Here is a 19,796-nt window from a genome sequence, read left to right as displayed (position 1 = left end):
AATCTTAATGCTATACAAATTAATGTAACATAAAATGAATAAAAAAAAGTCATAAAAATTTATGTAATAATAAGATGTAATGTTAGATAGGTTTGTATATCGGATGAAGTTAATTTTAGTATCAATAATAATAAGGATGGTAATAATATTATATTAGTAATATTAACATTAGATATTATTAATAATTGATATTATTATAATGATATTAATAATTTAATATTAACAAATTTGACTGCCCAGGTGAAACTAATTTATAATTAAATTTAATGAAATTAATAATAACATTATTCATAATATTAGCATTAATAATATTATTATTATTATTATTATAATAACATTATTTTGCTTAGTAGTTACTACACTTTTACTACTAAGCAGGAAATGCGGAAGCGAAGAGCATATAAAAATTGATTATCATGGTAATTTACATATTTTAAAATCGTAATTCTAATTATGTACATGAAATTATGGTAAAATTATACTTATAAGAAGTAGAAGTTGAAGATGGATAAAAATAATGCCAATTACCCTTCTATTCCATCTTTGAAGGGACCAGAATCTTGTAAGAACTTCATAACAAGCCTAACCTGCAAATTGAAAGTAATAATTTAGATAGATGTCAGAGACTCAAAGTAGAGCAACTAATTTGACTTAAACTGTTCACACCGTCCACGAGGATCCAATGGTTGAGAAGGTATTAAGTCGATATTAAAAGTATTTAATTCCCGTTCAAACCTAATGCATTAATGGTTCTAAACTTATGACAGATTAAAAATATTTTACATCTACTAGAAAACCTCAAAATTTGGATATATTTACAAGAAAACTTTGAAAATTGACATTTTTCAACAACCCTTTATAACCCGTCTTTTTGGAGGAAAAAAAGAAAAACTCATAACTTAATAACTTTCTGAAAGAAAACCTCAAAATTTGGATATATTTACAAGAAAACTTTGAAAATTGACATTTTTCAACAACCCTTTATAACCTGTCTTTTTGGAGGAAAAAAAGAAAAACTCATAACTTAATAACTTTCTGAAAGAAGAGAATTGATAAACATAGAAAGAGCATGACTAGTTGTCATCTATAAATGAATTGGTTAAGAAGCGGAGCGTCCACATCAAAATACCAATACAAGGATATGTGTTTATGTATGGAAGTACCTGAGTTGCTTCGCGCACTAGAAACTCCTCTATGGGTTTCCTGAAACTTTCATCCACAAGGTAATGACAGCTGTAAGTTGTCACAGGCATATAACCTCGCTGAAGTTTATGCTCGCCCTGAGCTCCGGCTTCAACCGTGTTCAGATCAAGCTCGATAGCTGCTTCTATTGCCTGAGACTCAAAACAAAGCCTAAGTAAATAAACTGTGTTTTGTAATCTTTCTATCTGTATTAAAATCCGAAAGACGAAACTTGTTGCCATGACTTGTTTCTTTCGGTTCCTTACTCTCATTGGTCATATAGATTTTAAAACTTTGAGATCCTTACTCTCATAGGTCATATAGATTTTAAAACTTTGAGATCCTTACTCTCATAGGTCATATAGATTCTAAAACTTTGAGATGAGGACATGCATAAGATCAATAGCCATGATCTAAAATTCTCCCATTATTTTCATCAAGTGTTTTTTTTCCAGGTTATTCCTCTATTTAAATTGTTTTAGAGTTGAGAAAGAAGCAAAAGTGCAAGTTTAATACAAATTTTTGTATAATTAAAATATAAACCTGGTAATAGCATGCTTCAAAATGCAAACTTGGATAATAGGCTCCAGGATGACAACCCCATAGACGACCAAATAGAGTATCTGCCCCGATAAGATTTAGAGCTCCTGCAACAAGTTCATCCCCTTCTTCAGCAACAACAAGTAATACATCGTCTCCCATCTTTGATCCCATATTGTGGAAGAAATCCCTTGTTAGATAAGGACTACCCCACCTATGGAAAAATCACCGACATATGTAAGATATGACATTCCAAACATCTCAAAATGCTTCAAAAAATTTCAAATAAAATAGCAAATCTAAGACGGTATAAGTACAGAAACTTGACCAATCAGAACAATATATATATAAAGAATCAGCACTGCTCCATGGGGATTTGCCTTTTCTAACTAAAGTTTTGGAAAATAAATATTATGTTTCTTTTTTACAATACATATAAGCAAAACAAGTAGAAAGGGTTAATGATAAGCAACAAACTTGTTATCAGTGGTGTTTCTGTAGAATTGATAGAAGGAATCCCAGTGCCTAGCCTGCCATGACAACCATTCAAAAGTTAAGGTAAGTAACTCGAAGTTCAGGAACCCTCAAAAGAAGGAAAAGTTATTAGCCTCACTGAATTACTTTTATACTATGCATACTTCAACCAAACAAGTATTAAAAAACAGAAGCTTAAGCGCTTGCACTATCAAATAACTTGTTAACCATCAAATTTAGGCATTACTCAAAGAACTTTCCAATGACAGAATTCATACCAGCTCTATACTATAACTTTTTAGTAAGCATTTAACAACTTATCGTGTCACCCATCCAGGATTCATTCTTTTTGAGATTTTGCAACAGATGACTCAACGCCAAGATATGGTAGAGCTAACAAATAATACAACCAGAAGCAGACAATAGGACTGCTACTAAATACCTTTATTTCATAACCTCGGAGCCGTTTCATAGTCAAGTTCTGTGCAGGAATCTGCGTATAAAAGAGTTAACTTAGATAACTAATAGTTGAACAAATAAACAAACAAACTAGCCAACTGAAAGCACAATCGTAATTTAAAGTTAGGTTACAAAAGGAAACTCCCAGAATATTCATAGTTTGCCAAAATTATGGCTTCTCACAACAAAATCCAGTATCATATGATCGTAACATGTTTAAGAAACAATATCCTATCCTAAAGTGTGCCAAAAGCGACAGTTGTTAATCTCATAGAAAAATCACGAAATTGAATGAAACAAACAGGAGTGATTGTCATCTCCTTTTGGGCTCCAACGATCAAGGTATCTATACCTTTTTTATATATTCCTCATATCAGGCATCTTCGCTCATTCAAGTCATTGCAATACAATAAATTGATAGTTTTCAGTGTTTCTGCATTGTTTGCTTCGAATAAGATTTTCCTGAGTTATCTTTAATCATCAAGCATTGTCTTATTTCCATACACCGCCATGGTCAGTACAAAGAAATGACCATTACTAGATTTTGACCTTCTAGAGAATCTTTACAATATAAACAACAGTTGATCCAACTAATCCGCATGAACAAACCAAAGTCCATTCCAATCTACTTGAAAAGGATTTATACAAAGTGTTCAAGTTTTTACATTGACATAAAGTAATACTACCCAACAGAATAACAAGTTTGGAAAAGACGAACCTTTTTACGCTCTTGACGAATATTTTTCCTTTTACTTTGCTTCATATCCATTAAGAACTCATCAAAACTGCAAAAGGAATCTTTATAAACATTTTTGTAGTGACACATAAAATAGCAGGATATACAAAAAAAATGAAATTAAGTACTCAAGATCAGAGATTCAGAAATCACTGATCACATAGAAAATTGAATACAGAGATAAATTATACAGCCTGTGCAAGGGAGTTGCTAAAGTAGCTGATTATGATCAAGTAATATCTAAACTCGTGATGATCTTTAATTGTACATGGGCTCAAGAGATTAAAGCAAAATATTATGGACCTCTAATCCGCTCCAGGAAACCTTTTTCCCTGCATTTAGGAAGATATTTACAAATGAAGAAACACAGACACTCACCTTTTATAATTACGATTTTTCCAGTGGTACTGCATTCCAATCCTCTGCATGAAACCTTTTTCCCTGAATTTATGCCACTCATTTTCAGATGAGAAGGTAATGTGTAATGATGAAACCTGGGACTGTCAAAAGATATAAAGTCAGATTGTGCAGGCAAGATACAACAAATGAAAACAAGAAATTTCTTCCTTGTTTCATAGAAATTATTTCCCACCTGATTACTATACTTCATCTGACTCATTTGAGAAAAAAAAAAAAATTATAAACAATTGTATGCAGAAAAGGCTTGGCATGGAATCAAAGGAGGACAAATCATGCATGGAGAAGCAACATTTAGTTAATTCATACAATACCTTGGCTGTGAGATCCTTCAGCGCAGATATTATGACACCTAGTACTTGATCTTTGAATAAATTATTACGTATCAAAATCCTTGGACCAGTTACTGGAGTAAAAGGTACACAACACTGAAACTTTGGATAATATCTCATTCCATAACTGTAGTAGGCATCTGCCCAAGCATGATCGAAAACAAATTCACCGTAGGAATGGCTGCATATACAAACAAAAAGTGATGAGAAAAAGAACTAGGAAGCAGTTAAACAGAAGCTTCTGAAAGAATTCCAAGAGAAACTACATGAAATCTTGTTTGGACAGCATAGTAGATGCTAAACCTTTTAAGATAGAGTGGAACAACACCTAGAATATTTTCAGACTCATCCTTAGCAACGATATGGCATGGCGTCCATCCTGTTTCCTGCAAACAGTTTAAATGCAAAATTAAGACAACAGTGCAAGATTCAGGCTATCTACATTGATCATGTAACTAAGAGAGAATATGAATTGACAACACTTGAATGATATTCTGTAGAAATTTGTTTCCACAAATAATTTTACAGAGAAATTTTAAAGATGATTAAGCAATCTAAGTATTATTTCTCCTACATGAGGATAGAAGCTTTTAAACTTCTAACAAAGTTCAAGCAGAGAATATAACAATCCTTGCATAAAACAATGATGTATACAACATATATATATGAACAAGAGAACAAATCTTTCAACAGGAACACATTACTTTTAATGGTAGCTACTAATGCAAACATTTAGCTACAAAAGTTTTCTTCAGAAGGTAGATATGGATTTATCAGCTTGAAGAAATGGACAATGCTTTTATTTGCTAAATGGATTGAATAAAGTACTTGATCTTCGGCAGAATCCATTATACAACAAGACCACATTACTTTCAGAGGGCTTTCAATATGCAGTCTTGACTTATAGACAATAAGAAGCGTTAGCTAACCTTCACAGCACAACCTGTCTCTTCTAAGCTTGAAAGAAACCCATGGGTAAGAAATGGATTGAATTTCTCAGGGCCTGTAGTATCCAGAGCACATGCATCCCATTCATTTGCTGAAACATCTAAGATTGAAGAAATAACTGAAAGGTATATCTTTTTAGATGTTCCCTGGTTTTCGGTGGCTCCCTATATTTAGATTCATAACGTGGCATTAGCTGAAGGAAAAAGCCACTAGACACAAACACAAAAAAGTGATAATCTAGATAATCATAATTTTCATAGGACCATCAAAAGTAACACCTCTTGTTCTGACCCTGTTATAGTGAAATCTACCACTGAAAAGTCCAGTACTTGTTGCTCCACAGACTTCTTAGATCCCCAAAATAGTGCATTAATTTGAGATCTCTGCACTTGATTCCTAAATGGTTGTCTGCATGGTGATTTTCCCTACAATTTTCACATATATAAAATTAGAGAAGCATTAATATTCAGATCACTATCATCACCCTCCGATATCTATACATTCTACACCAGTACGAATACTAACCAAAAAGCAAAAGAAGAAAATACGAAAAATGAAACATTACAGTGGTCTAACCAATATAAGTAACAACTTTCTTCTTTAAAATGATACATAACAAATTAAAGTTTTCACCATGGACATTGAACACCATTCTATTACAAAGATTCCGTAATTTTTCATTCTTATAACTTAGAATTTGAGAGGCATACCAAAAGAAACAAATGCTCTCACGATATAGGAGCAAAGCCAAACCTATACGGCATTTTCAATCAACCACAAATCAACGCACTCCTAATTTTACTACCATAAAGTACACTAATCACGACTCTACGCACAATGATGCAGCAGCCATAACTTGGAGAGATATCTCCACTCTGGCATCTAAATCACGCAGCAAGAATTCTTTCAAGTCAAATAAACATCAACAGCACTACATTATCAACAAAATCAAACTCCAACTTAGTTCTCTGGATACTCCATTGAAACTCATTAATCTTATAGCTTACTTCATCTCATTTTCATCATTTTCCAACAATTTTTCATTTCTCAATATGTATCATGAACTAAGGATGCTTTAAACAGTACATTCATGAGAATCACTTTGAGTAAAACACTTTTCCGTAAAATCCCCTCAAATAATTTTTTTTTGTAATAACATTCATCAAGAACTTTTTCGAAAACAGCTCAACTAAAAACCATTTTCAGTTCATTAATTTTTTTGTTTCAATTTCAAAAGCGCTTTCTAAGGAAAAAGAAAGCAACCATCAACTGCTTCTCTTTAGTTCATTTAATATATATATAGTTTTTATTTTCATAAAAACAACTATCCAGTCAAGAACTGCTTCAAAGAAACAGCTCACTACTTCTTTTCAGCTCATTTATTTTTCAACTCGAATAATTAACATTCTATTCAACTAGAATTAAACAATTTCAATTATCGAAATCGCAGATAAACATAGCGAGCAAAACAATTATAATAACTAAAATTAAACTAAAAATTAATAAAAATAATAACCACAAAGAGATTGAGAGAAAGAGAGTTACAGTTAAAGAAGGAGAGGATCGACCGAGAAATGGCGAAGGCTTGCAGTAACTGACTACTGCTGCCATGGCCACCTCACACTCAGCTCTGCTCTGTTGGCTCAAAATAGAATCACAAACAACAAAAACAAAAACAAATTTCAAAATTCAAAAATGAAAAACTATCGAGAATATAATGGAGGTCCACGTGGCATCCACCAAATGTGATATATAGCTTATTTTGTTTTAACGTTTTTAATTTTTTAATTTCATTTTTTTTTCTACCTTCTACATACTTCAACAAGTTGATTATATTTATATTTTGAATATGTTAAGTTGGTTAATTAAAAAATAATTTAATAAATATTTATAAACAGTTAATAAGGAAATACTTTGTTGTTGATTGTTTTTATGTTTTAATTTTAATATTTCAATATAATTAATATTGTGAATTTAGGGTTTGTGGTATAAACTATTTCATACGAGTTCAATCATATTTTATTTTATTATATAATTTATATCTCAAATAGGGCCATTGCGACACCCATCAAAGGAGTACATCCCCAGTCACCAAAAAAGAAGAAGTTAAACATCATGATAATATGATAGAAATGATGTCACGTCTACTTATAATAAGGCCATAAGTATTCATTGCATAGAAATCATGTAAAAAATTTAACTCATCAAATTCATTTCAAGCCGTTGTGTGTGATTTTTCCATCAAGCTCGGAGAATTGCGAGGTTATAGCTAGATCCGAAATTTGCTCGATTCAAGTGATTGTCCAACCTAGCATAGGCTCGTCGAGTTGTAGCTTGACCTAGCACAAGCTAGTTGCAACTAATCTTTACAGTTGTTCAACTAGCTCACAGATAACTCCAGATCCCAGATATTTGGGAAGGGATCAGATCGACAACAATCTTGACGCAATCTCAGCACTCAATCGTGAGAATATTAGAGTTGCATTTTGTTACAGATGTATATAACTTCCTAGATTATAGGGATCACATTAAAATCCTGGATTATTGGGATCACTTGTATCCTAACAGAGATTGATCACCTACCTAGTTTAGAACACTACAAGTGTATATAAATATGTATCCTTTTAAGCTATGAATGAGAAGTGTGTGTAAATATTCATCTTTAGTACGTTTATTTACATGGTATCAGAGCCTTAAAAGATAATTAGGGTTTGGGTTTCAAAATTGAGAAATTACGGTTTGGGTTTCAAATTGGGAACACCTGTTTAGGTTGAGATTTGTTCAACACCGCCACCCTAAGGAGATTCAGAAGCCACCGATCGACAAAACCCCGAGTTTCGGCCATCAGAATCCCCGCGCGTGAGCTCCACACCCCACCCGAAACTTCGGTGAATAGTACCATGCGCCGGCCCGTGAGAGCGTGTCCACCGCTGATGTCTCCTCCGATTCTCTTCGTCTGCTTTGTCGGTACTTGGACAGCACATTTTCGTGCTGGATTGGGTAATCTCTTACTGGTCCACTGCTGTTCTTTGTTTGGATATTTCTAAGGATTTAGTTGTGATCTTTTGACACTTTGTTTTCATTTGGTTATTGGATTTTTGCTATGCTATGGCCTCTGGTTGGTGGTGGCTGTTGATTGATTTAGTGTGTCACTGAAATTTTCTTAGTTTGCTTTGTTTTAACCCTTTGTTGGTGTGCATTGGGATTATCGTCTGTTTAAGACATGTCTGATACAAAGCCAATGATGGAAATGATATGAAACGATGTCGAAAATTATAGAACATAAGCTCATTGTAATAACTAATTACCATGATTGACGTAAAACTATTATATTGTATTTGCGGAGTATTGATAAAGATGATCATATGACTGATGATCCACCTGAGGATGATTCGAAAAAGACATGGCTCCAAGATGATACTCAATTGATTCTACAAATACGGAACTCTATTGACGGTGAGGTACTTGGCCTAATTAATCATTGTGAGTTTATTAAAGAACTGATGGATCATTTGGAGTTTCTGTATTCTGGAAAAGGGAATGTTTCTCATATTTATGAAGTGTGTAAGGTATTCTACCGTGCAGAGAAACAAGATAAGTCTCTTATAGCTTATTTTATGGAGTTTAAGAAGACTTATGAAGTGTTGAACATGTTGTTACCCTTCAGTGCTGATGTTAAAGTTCAACAAAAACAACGGGAGCAAATGGCAGTCATGAGTTTTCTTGTAGGTCTTCCTTCTGAATTTGAGACTGCTAAGTCTCAAGTTCTAGCTAGTCCAAAGATCTCTTTGTTGCAGGATGTCTTTAGTAGGGTACTTCGCACAGAAGGTACCCCACCGGTTCAGTTTAGTGGTGCTCTCGTCAGTCAAAAGAATGACTATGAATCTGGGCGATCACAATTTGGAAGTGGCAACAGAGGAGGGTCAAATAGTAATATGGGAGGAATTGTGTGTCACTATTGCCATAAGCCAGGACACATGAAACGTGATTGTAGAAAGCTTCAGAACAGAAATAAAAGAAATCCCTTTGCCCATGTTGCATCCACTAATGATACTTCGGATTAGTCAGTTCTTATTTCTGCAGATGAATTTGCCAAGTTTTCATTGTACCAGGAATCATTAAAAGCTTCACCTACTCTTGTCACGGCTATGGCTGACTCAGGTAAGCCAAATACATGTCTCATTTCCTCATCCTCCAAATTCGTCATTGACTCTGGTGCAATAGATCACATGTCAGGTAATCCTAGTCTTTTTGCTACTTATCAATCAAAAACCCTTTCGAATGTGACTTTAGCAAATGGGTCACCATCCTATGTTCTTGGGTCTGGCATAGTTACCCTACTCCACAGCTTCCCTTGTCAAATGTCTTACATTTACCAGATTTTTCTTTCAATTTGATTTTTGTTAGCCAACTTACTCGTGCTCTTAATTGTTGTGTTTTATTCCTTCCCAATTATCACTTGTTTCAGGATCTTACGACGAAAAAGATTATTAGTAAAGGACATGAATCTGGAGGTTTATATATTCTCAACAGACCAAAATCTACACATGTCGCTTGTTCTAGCGTTGCATCCCCGTTTCAAGCACATTGTCATTTGGGCCATCCATCTCTTCCTTCACTTAAGAGATTGTGTCCTCAGGTTAATAAAGTGTCTACATTAGAGTGTGAGTCATGTTTTACAGGAAATAGGTGAGCAGTGGTCGGGAGGAAGTTGACAAGTGGAGAGAATTGGCATTACTGTCCACCGTTGCTAAAGTTTTTGTACTTGTTATTTTGGTATATTTAAAGAATTATATTTTATAAGTAAAGAAAAATTTGGGCCCAACTATTTTTCATAGACTAAGTATGTATGTTTTTATTGTATATGTTCTAAAGTATACTAGTAGAAAGAAGTCATTACAATGTCAGTTTGCTAAACATCATCGTGTCAGTTCTAGTCCTAGAGTCAATAAAAGAGCTAATTCTCCCTTTGAATTAGTTCACTCTGATGTTTGGGGTCCCTGTCGAGTTCTGTCTAAAACTGGTTTTAGATATTTTGTTACATTTGTGGATGATTACTCTTGTATGACTTGGTTATTCTTAATGAAAAATCGTTCTGATTTGTTTTCTTATTTCTGTGCTTTTTGTACTGAGATTAAAACTCAATTCAATGTTTCTATTCATACATTGCATAGTGATAATGCAAAAGAATATATGTCAGTTTATTTTCAAAATTACATGACTTAGAATGACATTCTTCATCAAACTTCATGTGTTGATACTCCATCTCAAAACGGAATAGCAGAATGGAAAAACAGACATCTTCTTGAAACTGCTAGAGCCTTATTATTCCAAATGAATGTTCCTAAACCATTCTGGGCTGATGCAGTTTCCACCGCTTGGTTTTTGATTAACCACATCTCATCTTCTGTCTTTCATGGTGAGACCCCGTACAATAGTCTTTTTCCTAACAAAGCATTATTTCCTCTTGAACCTAGGGTATTTGGTAGCACTTGCTTTGTTCGGGATGTTCGATCGTCAGTCATTAAATTAGATCCCAAGTCATTAAAATGTGTCTTTCTTGGTTATTCTCGACTTCAGAAAGGATATCAGTGTTATTGTCCTCTTAATAAGTATCTTGTTTCCATTGATGTTGCCTTTCTAGAAGAAACACCATACTTTCCCTCTTCTCCTACAGATCGTCAGAAGAATGATGATAATGATGATTTGTTAGTTTATACCTTCACTTCCCCTACACCGATATCTGAACCGGCTTCTGTCTCTGACCCTGTCACTATTCCTGCGCTTCCTGCATCGGCTCCTATCTCTGATCCTGCTCCTGTCAAAGTCTACTCTCATCGTCCACCTCCTCCTGTTTCATGTTCGGCACCAACTTCTTCATCATCCGATCCAGTTTCAAGTGATGATCTTCCTATTGCATTGCGAAAAGGTAAACAACTGTGTACTTATCCTGTTTCTTCTTGTGTTTCTTATGATCATTTGTCACATTCATCATGCTCCTTTATTGCTTCCATTGATTCTATTACTGTCCCTAAAACTGTTCATGAAGCCCTTTCTCATCCTGGTTGGCGTAATGCAATGATAAAGGAAATGAATGCCTTAGATGACAATAGTACTTGGAAATTAGTAGATTTACCTTCAGGGAAACAAGCAATTGGATGCAAATGGATGTTTATGGTTAAAGTTAATCCAGATGGGTCAATTGCTCGACTAAAAGCTTGTCTGGTTGCTAAAGGATATGCTCAGACCTACAGAGTTGATTATTCTGATATTTTTTCCCCTGTGGCTAAGTTTACCTCTATTCAGTTGTTTATCTCTATGGCAGCTACTTATGATTGGCCTTTGCATCAGCTAAACATCAAGAATGCTTTTCTTCATGGTGATCTTCAGGAAGAGGAATATATGGAGCAACCTCCTGGGTTTGTTGCTCAGAGGGAGTATGGGAAAGTATGTTATCTTCACAAATCTCTGTATGGTTTAAAACAAAGTCCTCATGCTTGGTTTGGAAAGTTTAGTCAGGCTGTTGAGAGATTTGGTATGCTGAAATGTAAAACTAACCATTCTGTTTTCTACAAACAGTCTGAAATTGGCATCATTCTTCTAGTTGTGTATGTGGATGATATTGTTATTACTGGGAGTGATAGTGTGGGCATCACATCTCTTAAGTCCTTTCTCCATACCCAGTTCCACACAAAAGACTTAGGGATATTGAAGTATTTCTTGGGGGTTGAAGTTACAAGGAGCAAACGAGGTATATTCCACTCTGAGAGGAAATATGTGCTCGACTTATTAACTGAGACAGGGAAATTGGGGGCAAAGCCATGTAGTGTTCCGATGGTTCCTAATATGCAGCTTACGAAAGATGGTGAATTATTTGGAGATCTTGAGAAATATAGAAGATTGGTCGGGAAGTAACTATCTTACGGTGACTCGTCCAGATATTGCATATTCAATAAATGTTGTCAGTTAGTTTATGGCCTCCCCAACAGTTCATCATTGGGCGGCTTTGGAGCAGATCTTGTGTTATTTGAAAAGAGCCATTGGACGTGGTATATTATATGCCAATCATAGTCACTGTCATATTGAATGTTTCTCAGATGCAGATTAGGCAGGTTCCAAGGTAGATAGAAGGTCCACATCAGGCTATTGTGTCTTTGTTGGAGGAAATTTAATATCATGGAAGAGCAAGAAGCAGAATGTCGTGTCATGATCAAGTGCAAAGTCAAAATATAGGGCTATGGCAAAAGCTGTTTGTGAAATAATGTGGATATATCAGTTCCTGACTGAAATAGGCCTTGAAACTTCAGTACCAGCGAAATTATGGTGTGATAACCAAGCGGCTCTTCATATTGCAACTAATCCAGTGTTCCATGAACGAACAAAACACATTGAGATCGATTGCCATTTTGTTCGTGAGAAACTACAGCAAGGTCTGATTTCCACTAGGTACGTGAAGACTGGAGAACAATTGGGAGATGTCTTCAAAAAGGCTCTAACTGGGATTCGAGTTGATTATCTTTGTAACAAGCTGGGTATGATTGATATCTATACTCCAACTTAAGGGGGAGTGTTATAGATGTATATAACTTCTTAGATTATAGGGATCACATTAAAATCTTGGATTATAGGGATCACTTATATCCTAATAGAGATTGATCACCTACCCAGTTTAGAACACTACAAGTGTATATAAATATGGATCCTTTTAAGCTATGAATGAGAAGTGTGTGTGAATATTCATCCTTAGTACGTTTATTTACACATTTCAATCTTAATTGTAATCCCTTTATTTTCACTCTTTCCTTTATACAAAATTTGTATATAAACCCTTTCCAACGATGAGAAAAGGGTTAGCAAATTTTTCTAGGATTGTTTGTAATACCCACATTCAGAAATATGGTAGGGATTATTTTATAGTCATAGTGAATATATTTAACTAGTTTTATAGAGGAATTCCATAAAAGTTTCAATAGGGGCAAAAAGGTAATTTCACACAAAATCACATGTTAAAGTGAAAAGTGAGTATGATAAATATAATGTATTAAGTGTGCTAGTCATGAGAATAGAGTGGTAGAAAGATTATGGAAAATACACGTGGTGTGATGATGAGATAAATACGTGTTTGTAAAGTAATTGAAAGAAATTAAAGAATAAGGGTAAAATGGTCTTTTCACTCACAACTAGATGAAAAAGTATGGAGTGAAAATGACTAAGAACATGTGTTAAATCCATTGAAAGTGAGGGTATATTGGTAAATGCACATATGACATAATTGGAATTATCATAAAAGTGCAAGGGCAAAATGGGAATGTATATGTATTTTATTAGTTATAAGGCTTCAATTGACAAAACCCTAGCCATTCTCATCCCTTGTAACAACTGCTGTAAACTAGTACAATGCATGCATAATAATAATAGAAAATGGGCCCAAAACTTTCTTTTTATTATATGTACTAAGTCTTTTATACACAAAGAGCATTATTTACAAAATGCCATTTAAAAGAGACAAAAACAGGGGAAACAGTGTAGCTATTGCTCCTCGCTTGCCGACGCCCCTCCGACTGCATCATCACCTAGATCCTGCATCCACAAAGGAAAATAACGGGGTGAGCACAAAATAATGCTTAGTAAGTAAATCCTCTATCTATTTATCCCCGTAAGTATTTCTCTTAATTCTTTCCTCACACTTTCTTTCTATTGTTTTCTACTAAACGTCATGGCCTCATCTTACCGGAGGTACGGCCAGATGGCGTTCACACAGCGCCATCACACTCTTCATGACTGTCGGGTGGAGTTCACACAGCACCAACCCGCTCTTAATGACTACCGAGTGGGGATCACAAAGCACCTATCCGGTTTCCATAACTATCTCGGGTTGAGATCCACAAAGCACCTACCCGTTTCCTCTATGACTTTTCGGTGAGGATCACAAAGCTCAACCCGTTTCTAATAACTATCGGTGACGATCACAAGCATCACCCGTTTCTAATAGCTATCGGGTACGATTCACAAAGCATCAACCCGTTTCTAATACTATCGGTGACGATCACAAGCATCAACCCGTTTCTCATGCTCTTCTCATAGCACTTCTCACTTCTCTTCTCTGCCCTTAGAGTAGTTGCATTCAACAAGTTCTCTACCATAGATGTAAGTGCCTACACAAAGTTTTCTACTCTTTCTTAAGTCATTTCTCAATGCACAATTAATGCATATGGATGGTTCATCTCCACTTATGCACTTATGAAATGCCAACATGCAAGTTGCAAGAATTAAGGTTCACTACTCTACTCAAACCTCTATTAGGCATTTCATCAACAACTCAAGTGCATGTAAAACCCTACTACAACAATGATTCTATTTCTTTCTCTAACCATCTAAAATGGGAGAAAACTCCCTCACATAGCCATAATTCCTACCAAGAATAACACTTCCAAAAGGATTTCTCAATATCCTTCAATTCCATCTCAACTACCTTTCCAACCCCATCTCATTTCCCATAATGTAAAGTATGAACAATCACAAAGCAATAATAATCTCCATTTGAGACTCAATAACAAAAAATTACATGTATACACATACATACATAAGTTGATTAAAACCCTAATCAGAAATTCTCATCTCCACTTGGGTTGGATTTACTTACCTTTGTGATGGAGAGATCTCACTACACTTCCTTTCCTTGGTTTGCTTGACTTTTCTCTACCCTTAAAACATTAAACAATTCAACCAAAAGACCTCATATTCAATATACACAAAATCTCACAAAATTTCACATCCAAAGCAGCATCCTTACCTTAGAATGCCTTGATTGATTTTCTACCCAAATCACTCCAAAGCCCTCTAAAAGTCCTTAACAAATGAAAGAGAAATTGAGAGGAAATAAGAAAGGAGAGTGCGATGGAAGAAGAAATGAAGGGTTTGCAATGACTTAATTCCTTTTAACACTCTATATGCACAAGCCTTCCCATTTTGCCCTTACTCCTTCCTGAGAACTCCATCTATATCCTTTGATTCATTACAAAACACCCCCACCATAACCTATTCTCCATGAAAATCCTTTCAATTTACTCCCCACTTTTCCTACTAATTGGGGTAGAATGTCAATTGCCCTTAGGGAAGAAAATATCTAAAACTTAACAAACATTTTGGTTGGCACGTCGCCGCGGCGAGGAATCTTCTGTCGCCGCGGCGAAACTTCCAGCAGCTTCCCCGTGGCTACAACACCTCTTCGCCGCGGCGAAGATATTCTTCGCCCCGGCGAAGCGTGAAACACTAAACTTCTTCTATTTTCAACCAATATCAAGGCAAGTGTTCACAATCACTCAAGGCCAACCAACAAATGAAAATCAACTCAAAAAGAGCAAAAGAAGAAGCATTAACTACGTACCTCAAGTGGGGCGTTACATCCCTTGACATGCCACTTCTTCCCCCATTTCTCCTCCATTTCTTCAAAGTCTTCCAAAAGAATTACATGAGAATTCATGCCTAAGTAATATATGTTCATTTTGTGGCTTTCTAAGGTAGAAATTTTAGCAAAGTTTGTGATTTGTGTTTTATAAGTATGAGTTCTCATGATTTATGTGTTTAGCATGAATCAATTGGAGAAAGTGAGAAGAACCAAAGAAAGGATTCTTGCAAGAAAAAGGTAAGTAAACCCAATCTAAGCTTTATTTGATAGTATATTTGTAAGTTGATTCTTGAGTTTTTATGTAGATGTATGATAGAAGTATTGGCTGTTTAATCTTGTTTGATGAGAGATAATGTGTAGAAGTTCAGCCAAGATGAGTAGTTATAGATGTGATGTTTTGGTTGAACTTTGGATAAAATTTTGATGAGTTGATGTTGGAATTTGGAAGTGTTGAATCCAGCCAGATTTGAAGTTAAGTTTAGTGAGTTTTTGCTCCAATTTTGGTGGATTTGGAAGAGATGTGGAAGTGTAGCCAGCCAAGTATTTGCATGTGCATGTGCATGTGAATTATTTGATGAAAATTCAAAAGAAATGCATGCATGAGTTTGTTAAATCTTATTGAAGAAATTGTTTGAGAAAGGAAAGAATTGGAGTTGAAAGGTTATGTTAGCTTACCAAGTGTAAGTTTTTAGTATCAAGAGTGCATTTTGTTATGCCAAAATTTAGATATCACTTGGTCTATTAGTTCAATGAAATGAATGCCCTTAGTGCATGTTTCAAGTTGCTTGAACTTTTAGCATTAGTTTGAATGACATATTGTATTTAAGTCCATTGAATTATGAGTTTTGAAACTTATGACTTTAGAAAAGTGATGGCAAGAATTGCATATTAAATTGTTGCAATAGTGTAGTATTGATGATAGTAAAAGATGTGTGATTATATTATAATATTACAATATGCCATAATAAATTGTCAAGCTTGTATGCTTGAAATTAGAAAGATCATTCAAAGAATGGTTTGGCCAAATGAGTATATTGTTGTTTCTTGTTTTGAGATTAGTTATAAACAATATGTAATAAGTGATTTTATTGTATAAAGAATAGAAAAGCTTTCCCAAGTATAAATATCAAAGAAACATCAAGGAAATAGAAGTTTAATTTATGTATTAAATACATGAACATTTTAGAAATTGATTGGTATGAATATAGTTTTCATGCCTTATTATATAATACAAGCTATAGAATTGTGCTAGAAGATCTTGAGAATATGTTGTTTTTGCCAAAAGTTTAGTTAAGAATGTTAGAAAGAAATTAGAATTTAGCCAAAGTATATATGTTGTGCCATATGTTAGATTGAATTTACAATGATTAACATGACAATATAGATTAATGTATAGAATGTAGACAAAAGAAAAGAAGAAAGAAGGGCATGTATAACAATGTTGACGGTCATGTTAAGAGAATGAAAATTCATGGCATTAAGATTTATATTTAGAAAGTTGTACAAGGCATGTTTGTTACATTAGAAAATATTAGAGAGTAGAATTTGTGAGAGATAATGTAATTGTATAAGGGTACATTTTACATAGCATGATAGAATTGAAAAATTACATAATTATGTAGAAATTATATAATCGCATACGTACACACGATGCATAGAATTCAGAAATAAAGAATAAAATAGAAAATGCTTAATTTAAGCGTGTTACTAGAATATAACTTTGGGCTTTCCAGAAAAGTATAGAAGTAAAAGCCTTAGAATTAATAGAATACATGCCAAAGTCAGACACGTATTTTGGGATCATGCATAGACAACATATAAATGCATGACATAACATAGCATATATTTTAGAAATTTTAAAATTATTGGAAAGTCTAGCTAGTTATTTTGCAAATTTATAGAGCATGTTTCCAGAGGGCTATTGCGATAGGGAACTTGTGAGCATTCGCTGCGTTAGCTAGTGGCGATAGAGATGTAGAAGTTTCCCACATGCACGCCACCATCAGTAAGCGGCCTCAGAATAGAAAAAGAATTGTACAGTCTACTAGAAGTGTATGTGGATGAGGACTGTATCCAGAAAGAATTTCAGAATACGCTCACACGGCCAGGGTTCCAAATCCATGCCTTAGCCCAGTCCGATTGGCAAACCAAAACAGAAAGCAGAAAGAGTTTCAGAAAGAAAGAAAAATAGAATAAGAAATATAAAACAGAAAGAATTTCAGAAAGAAAGAAAAATAGAATAAGAAATAGAAAACATAAAGAATTTTAGAAAGAAGGGAAAATAATTTCAGAAAGAATTAGAAAAGAATTTTCAAAAAGAATAAAAACATGATCATTTGCATATGCGTTAGACATTTTATGTGCATTGCATCTTATGCCTTTATGCATAGATTAAAGAGTTTATTTTTATTATTGCGTGTCTGACTAGCTAAGACAAGAAAATAGAAGCCCATGAGAATAGAGAAGAAAATAAAATAAAAGCCCATGAGAATATCAAAGAAAAGAAAATAAAAGCTCGTGAGAATAGAGAAGAAAAGAAAATAGAAACCCATGAGAATAGAGAATAAAAGAAAATAGAAATGCATGAGAATAGAGAAGAAAAGAAAATAGAAACCCATGAGAATAGAGAAGAAAAGAAAATAGAAGCCTACGAGAATAGAAAAGAAATTAGAGATATACAAGAAAAGAATAGAAATTAGATACATGATAGAAAAGAACATAAATTAGATACATGACAAATAGCAAGGAAACTTAGCGATTTGTTGAGTAGAGAAAGAAACAGAAAGTTATAATCTAGTAGAGAAGAGAAATAAAATGATAAAGAATAGCATAACACTAGAAGGATTTAGAAAGATTTGAGAAAAATAGAAGACTGCTAAGTAGTACACCTGAGAATAAAGATAGAAAGCAAGCAGAAATTTAGAAGCAGTACAGCGAAAACAGGGACAACGGAGTAAGAGCATAGTTAGATTTGGTTTACTTACTAAGCATTTATAGCTCACCCCGTTGCTTTTTTTATTTTGTAGGTATTAGATTGTAGTGGTCGGGAGACGTCAAGTTGGCAAGAGGATTGCACACACTGTCTCAGCGAACGAATTAATGTGGATTTATATATGTGAGAAATAGTCATTGTGTAATAGTATGTTATAACTGGATTAAGGATAAAAATTTTAGATGAACACCCTTTTTTAAGCGAGAAATTCTCTAGAGTCTCTCTATAAGATACTTAGTGAATACTTGCCTACTGAAATATTACATTGTTATTTTAAGCTCTCACAACAAATATAAAAACAGTGGGCGTAGGCTTAAGAGTTTAACTCATTGAACCACTTTAAAAACCCATTATGTTATTTTCCTTACTGCATTTACTGATTTTACATTATTGGTTATCTGTAATCATGCACACATTAGTTCTGATCCCGTCAAGGTCGATCAGATCACTATAGTTAGCGTATTTTTGCATCAACATTTTGGCGCTAGAAGGATGGCCTTCGCCAAATTTCAGAATTTCTGGCAAACAAACTTCGATGACTCGATCACCTGAGGCCCACGATAGTTCGAACTAGATCAAAGACCACTACTAGGTACCACGAAAATGTGGAGACCACCTACCAAGAGGTGCACCAAGACATCGCTGGGCGTCGACCACCAGTGTTGTCGCTGCAGCAGGCTATAAACCAACCAGGGACAGGGACGTCAAATCCTGAGAATGGCGAGTTGGTGGAGATGATCAGAATGATGGTCGCACAAGCTATGAAACAGAATGTGGCTGAGCTGAGAAATCAGCAACCAGCCCCCCAGGATCTTAACTGACCACGCTTCACAAATGTTACTCCAACAGGGCGGCACTCAGCCCATGACCAACTGATTCGTCGACATCGAGGCATGACCGACGACCCTGGCACCGCTCAGAACATTCTACACAAGAAAGCGAGTCTCGTGGACAAACTAACCCTGGGAGGCGATTGGGCAAACAACCCTTAGGAGAAGACAAAGACAATGGTCGCCAAAGGGATACGCGATTTGCTTGGCGTTACCCCCAACATTAGCATGCCGGTTCTAACCCAAACCCAAGACAGGCTCAGTCCTCGCAAGCTCGCGAGATGAGTCATGTGCACCAATCTGGCAATGATCAACATTCCGGTTATAACCAATGTCGTAAGCAACGTATTGATGAGCATGATAACACCTACCAACCTAGCCATCATCACTCAGCCTCGCGCATCAATGCGCATAATGGAGGGGGCTCACAAGCAACAAATTTGTGAACTCACCTGCTCGAGGTAAGGCTGAACAAAGC

General features: G+C 35.0%; 1 protein-coding gene across 1 annotated transcript; it reads right to left on the bottom strand.

Moving 5' to 3' along the window:
* Positions 1-369: 369 nt before the first annotated feature.
* On the bottom strand, positions 370-6,763 carry LOC116145004. Its single transcript, XM_031430457.1, has 12 exons — positions 6,634-6,763; positions 5,367-5,513; positions 5,070-5,252; positions 4,444-4,526; positions 4,123-4,321; positions 3,770-3,891; positions 3,374-3,440; positions 2,639-2,689; positions 2,200-2,252; positions 1,726-1,936; positions 1,164-1,334; positions 370-587 (listed from the first exon to the last, which is right to left on the bottom strand). Exons 1-12 carry the CDS (start codon positions 6,697-6,699, stop codon positions 525-527), a joined length of 1,416 nt encoding a protein of 471 aa, XP_031286317.1. The 5' UTR covers positions 6,700-6,763; the 3' UTR covers positions 370-524.
* Between the last annotated feature and the right edge of the window lie 13,033 nt (positions 6,764-19,796).

This window comes from Pistacia vera, unplaced genomic scaffold (assembly GCF_008641045.1).
Source record: "Pistacia vera cultivar Batoury unplaced genomic scaffold, PisVer_v2 Contig46, whole genome shotgun sequence".
NCBI classification, from domain to species: Eukaryota; Viridiplantae; Streptophyta; class Magnoliopsida; order Sapindales; family Anacardiaceae; genus Pistacia; species Pistacia vera.
The sequence above is the reverse complement of the archived record's forward strand: the minus strand, read 5'-3'. Positions and strand labels throughout refer to the sequence as shown.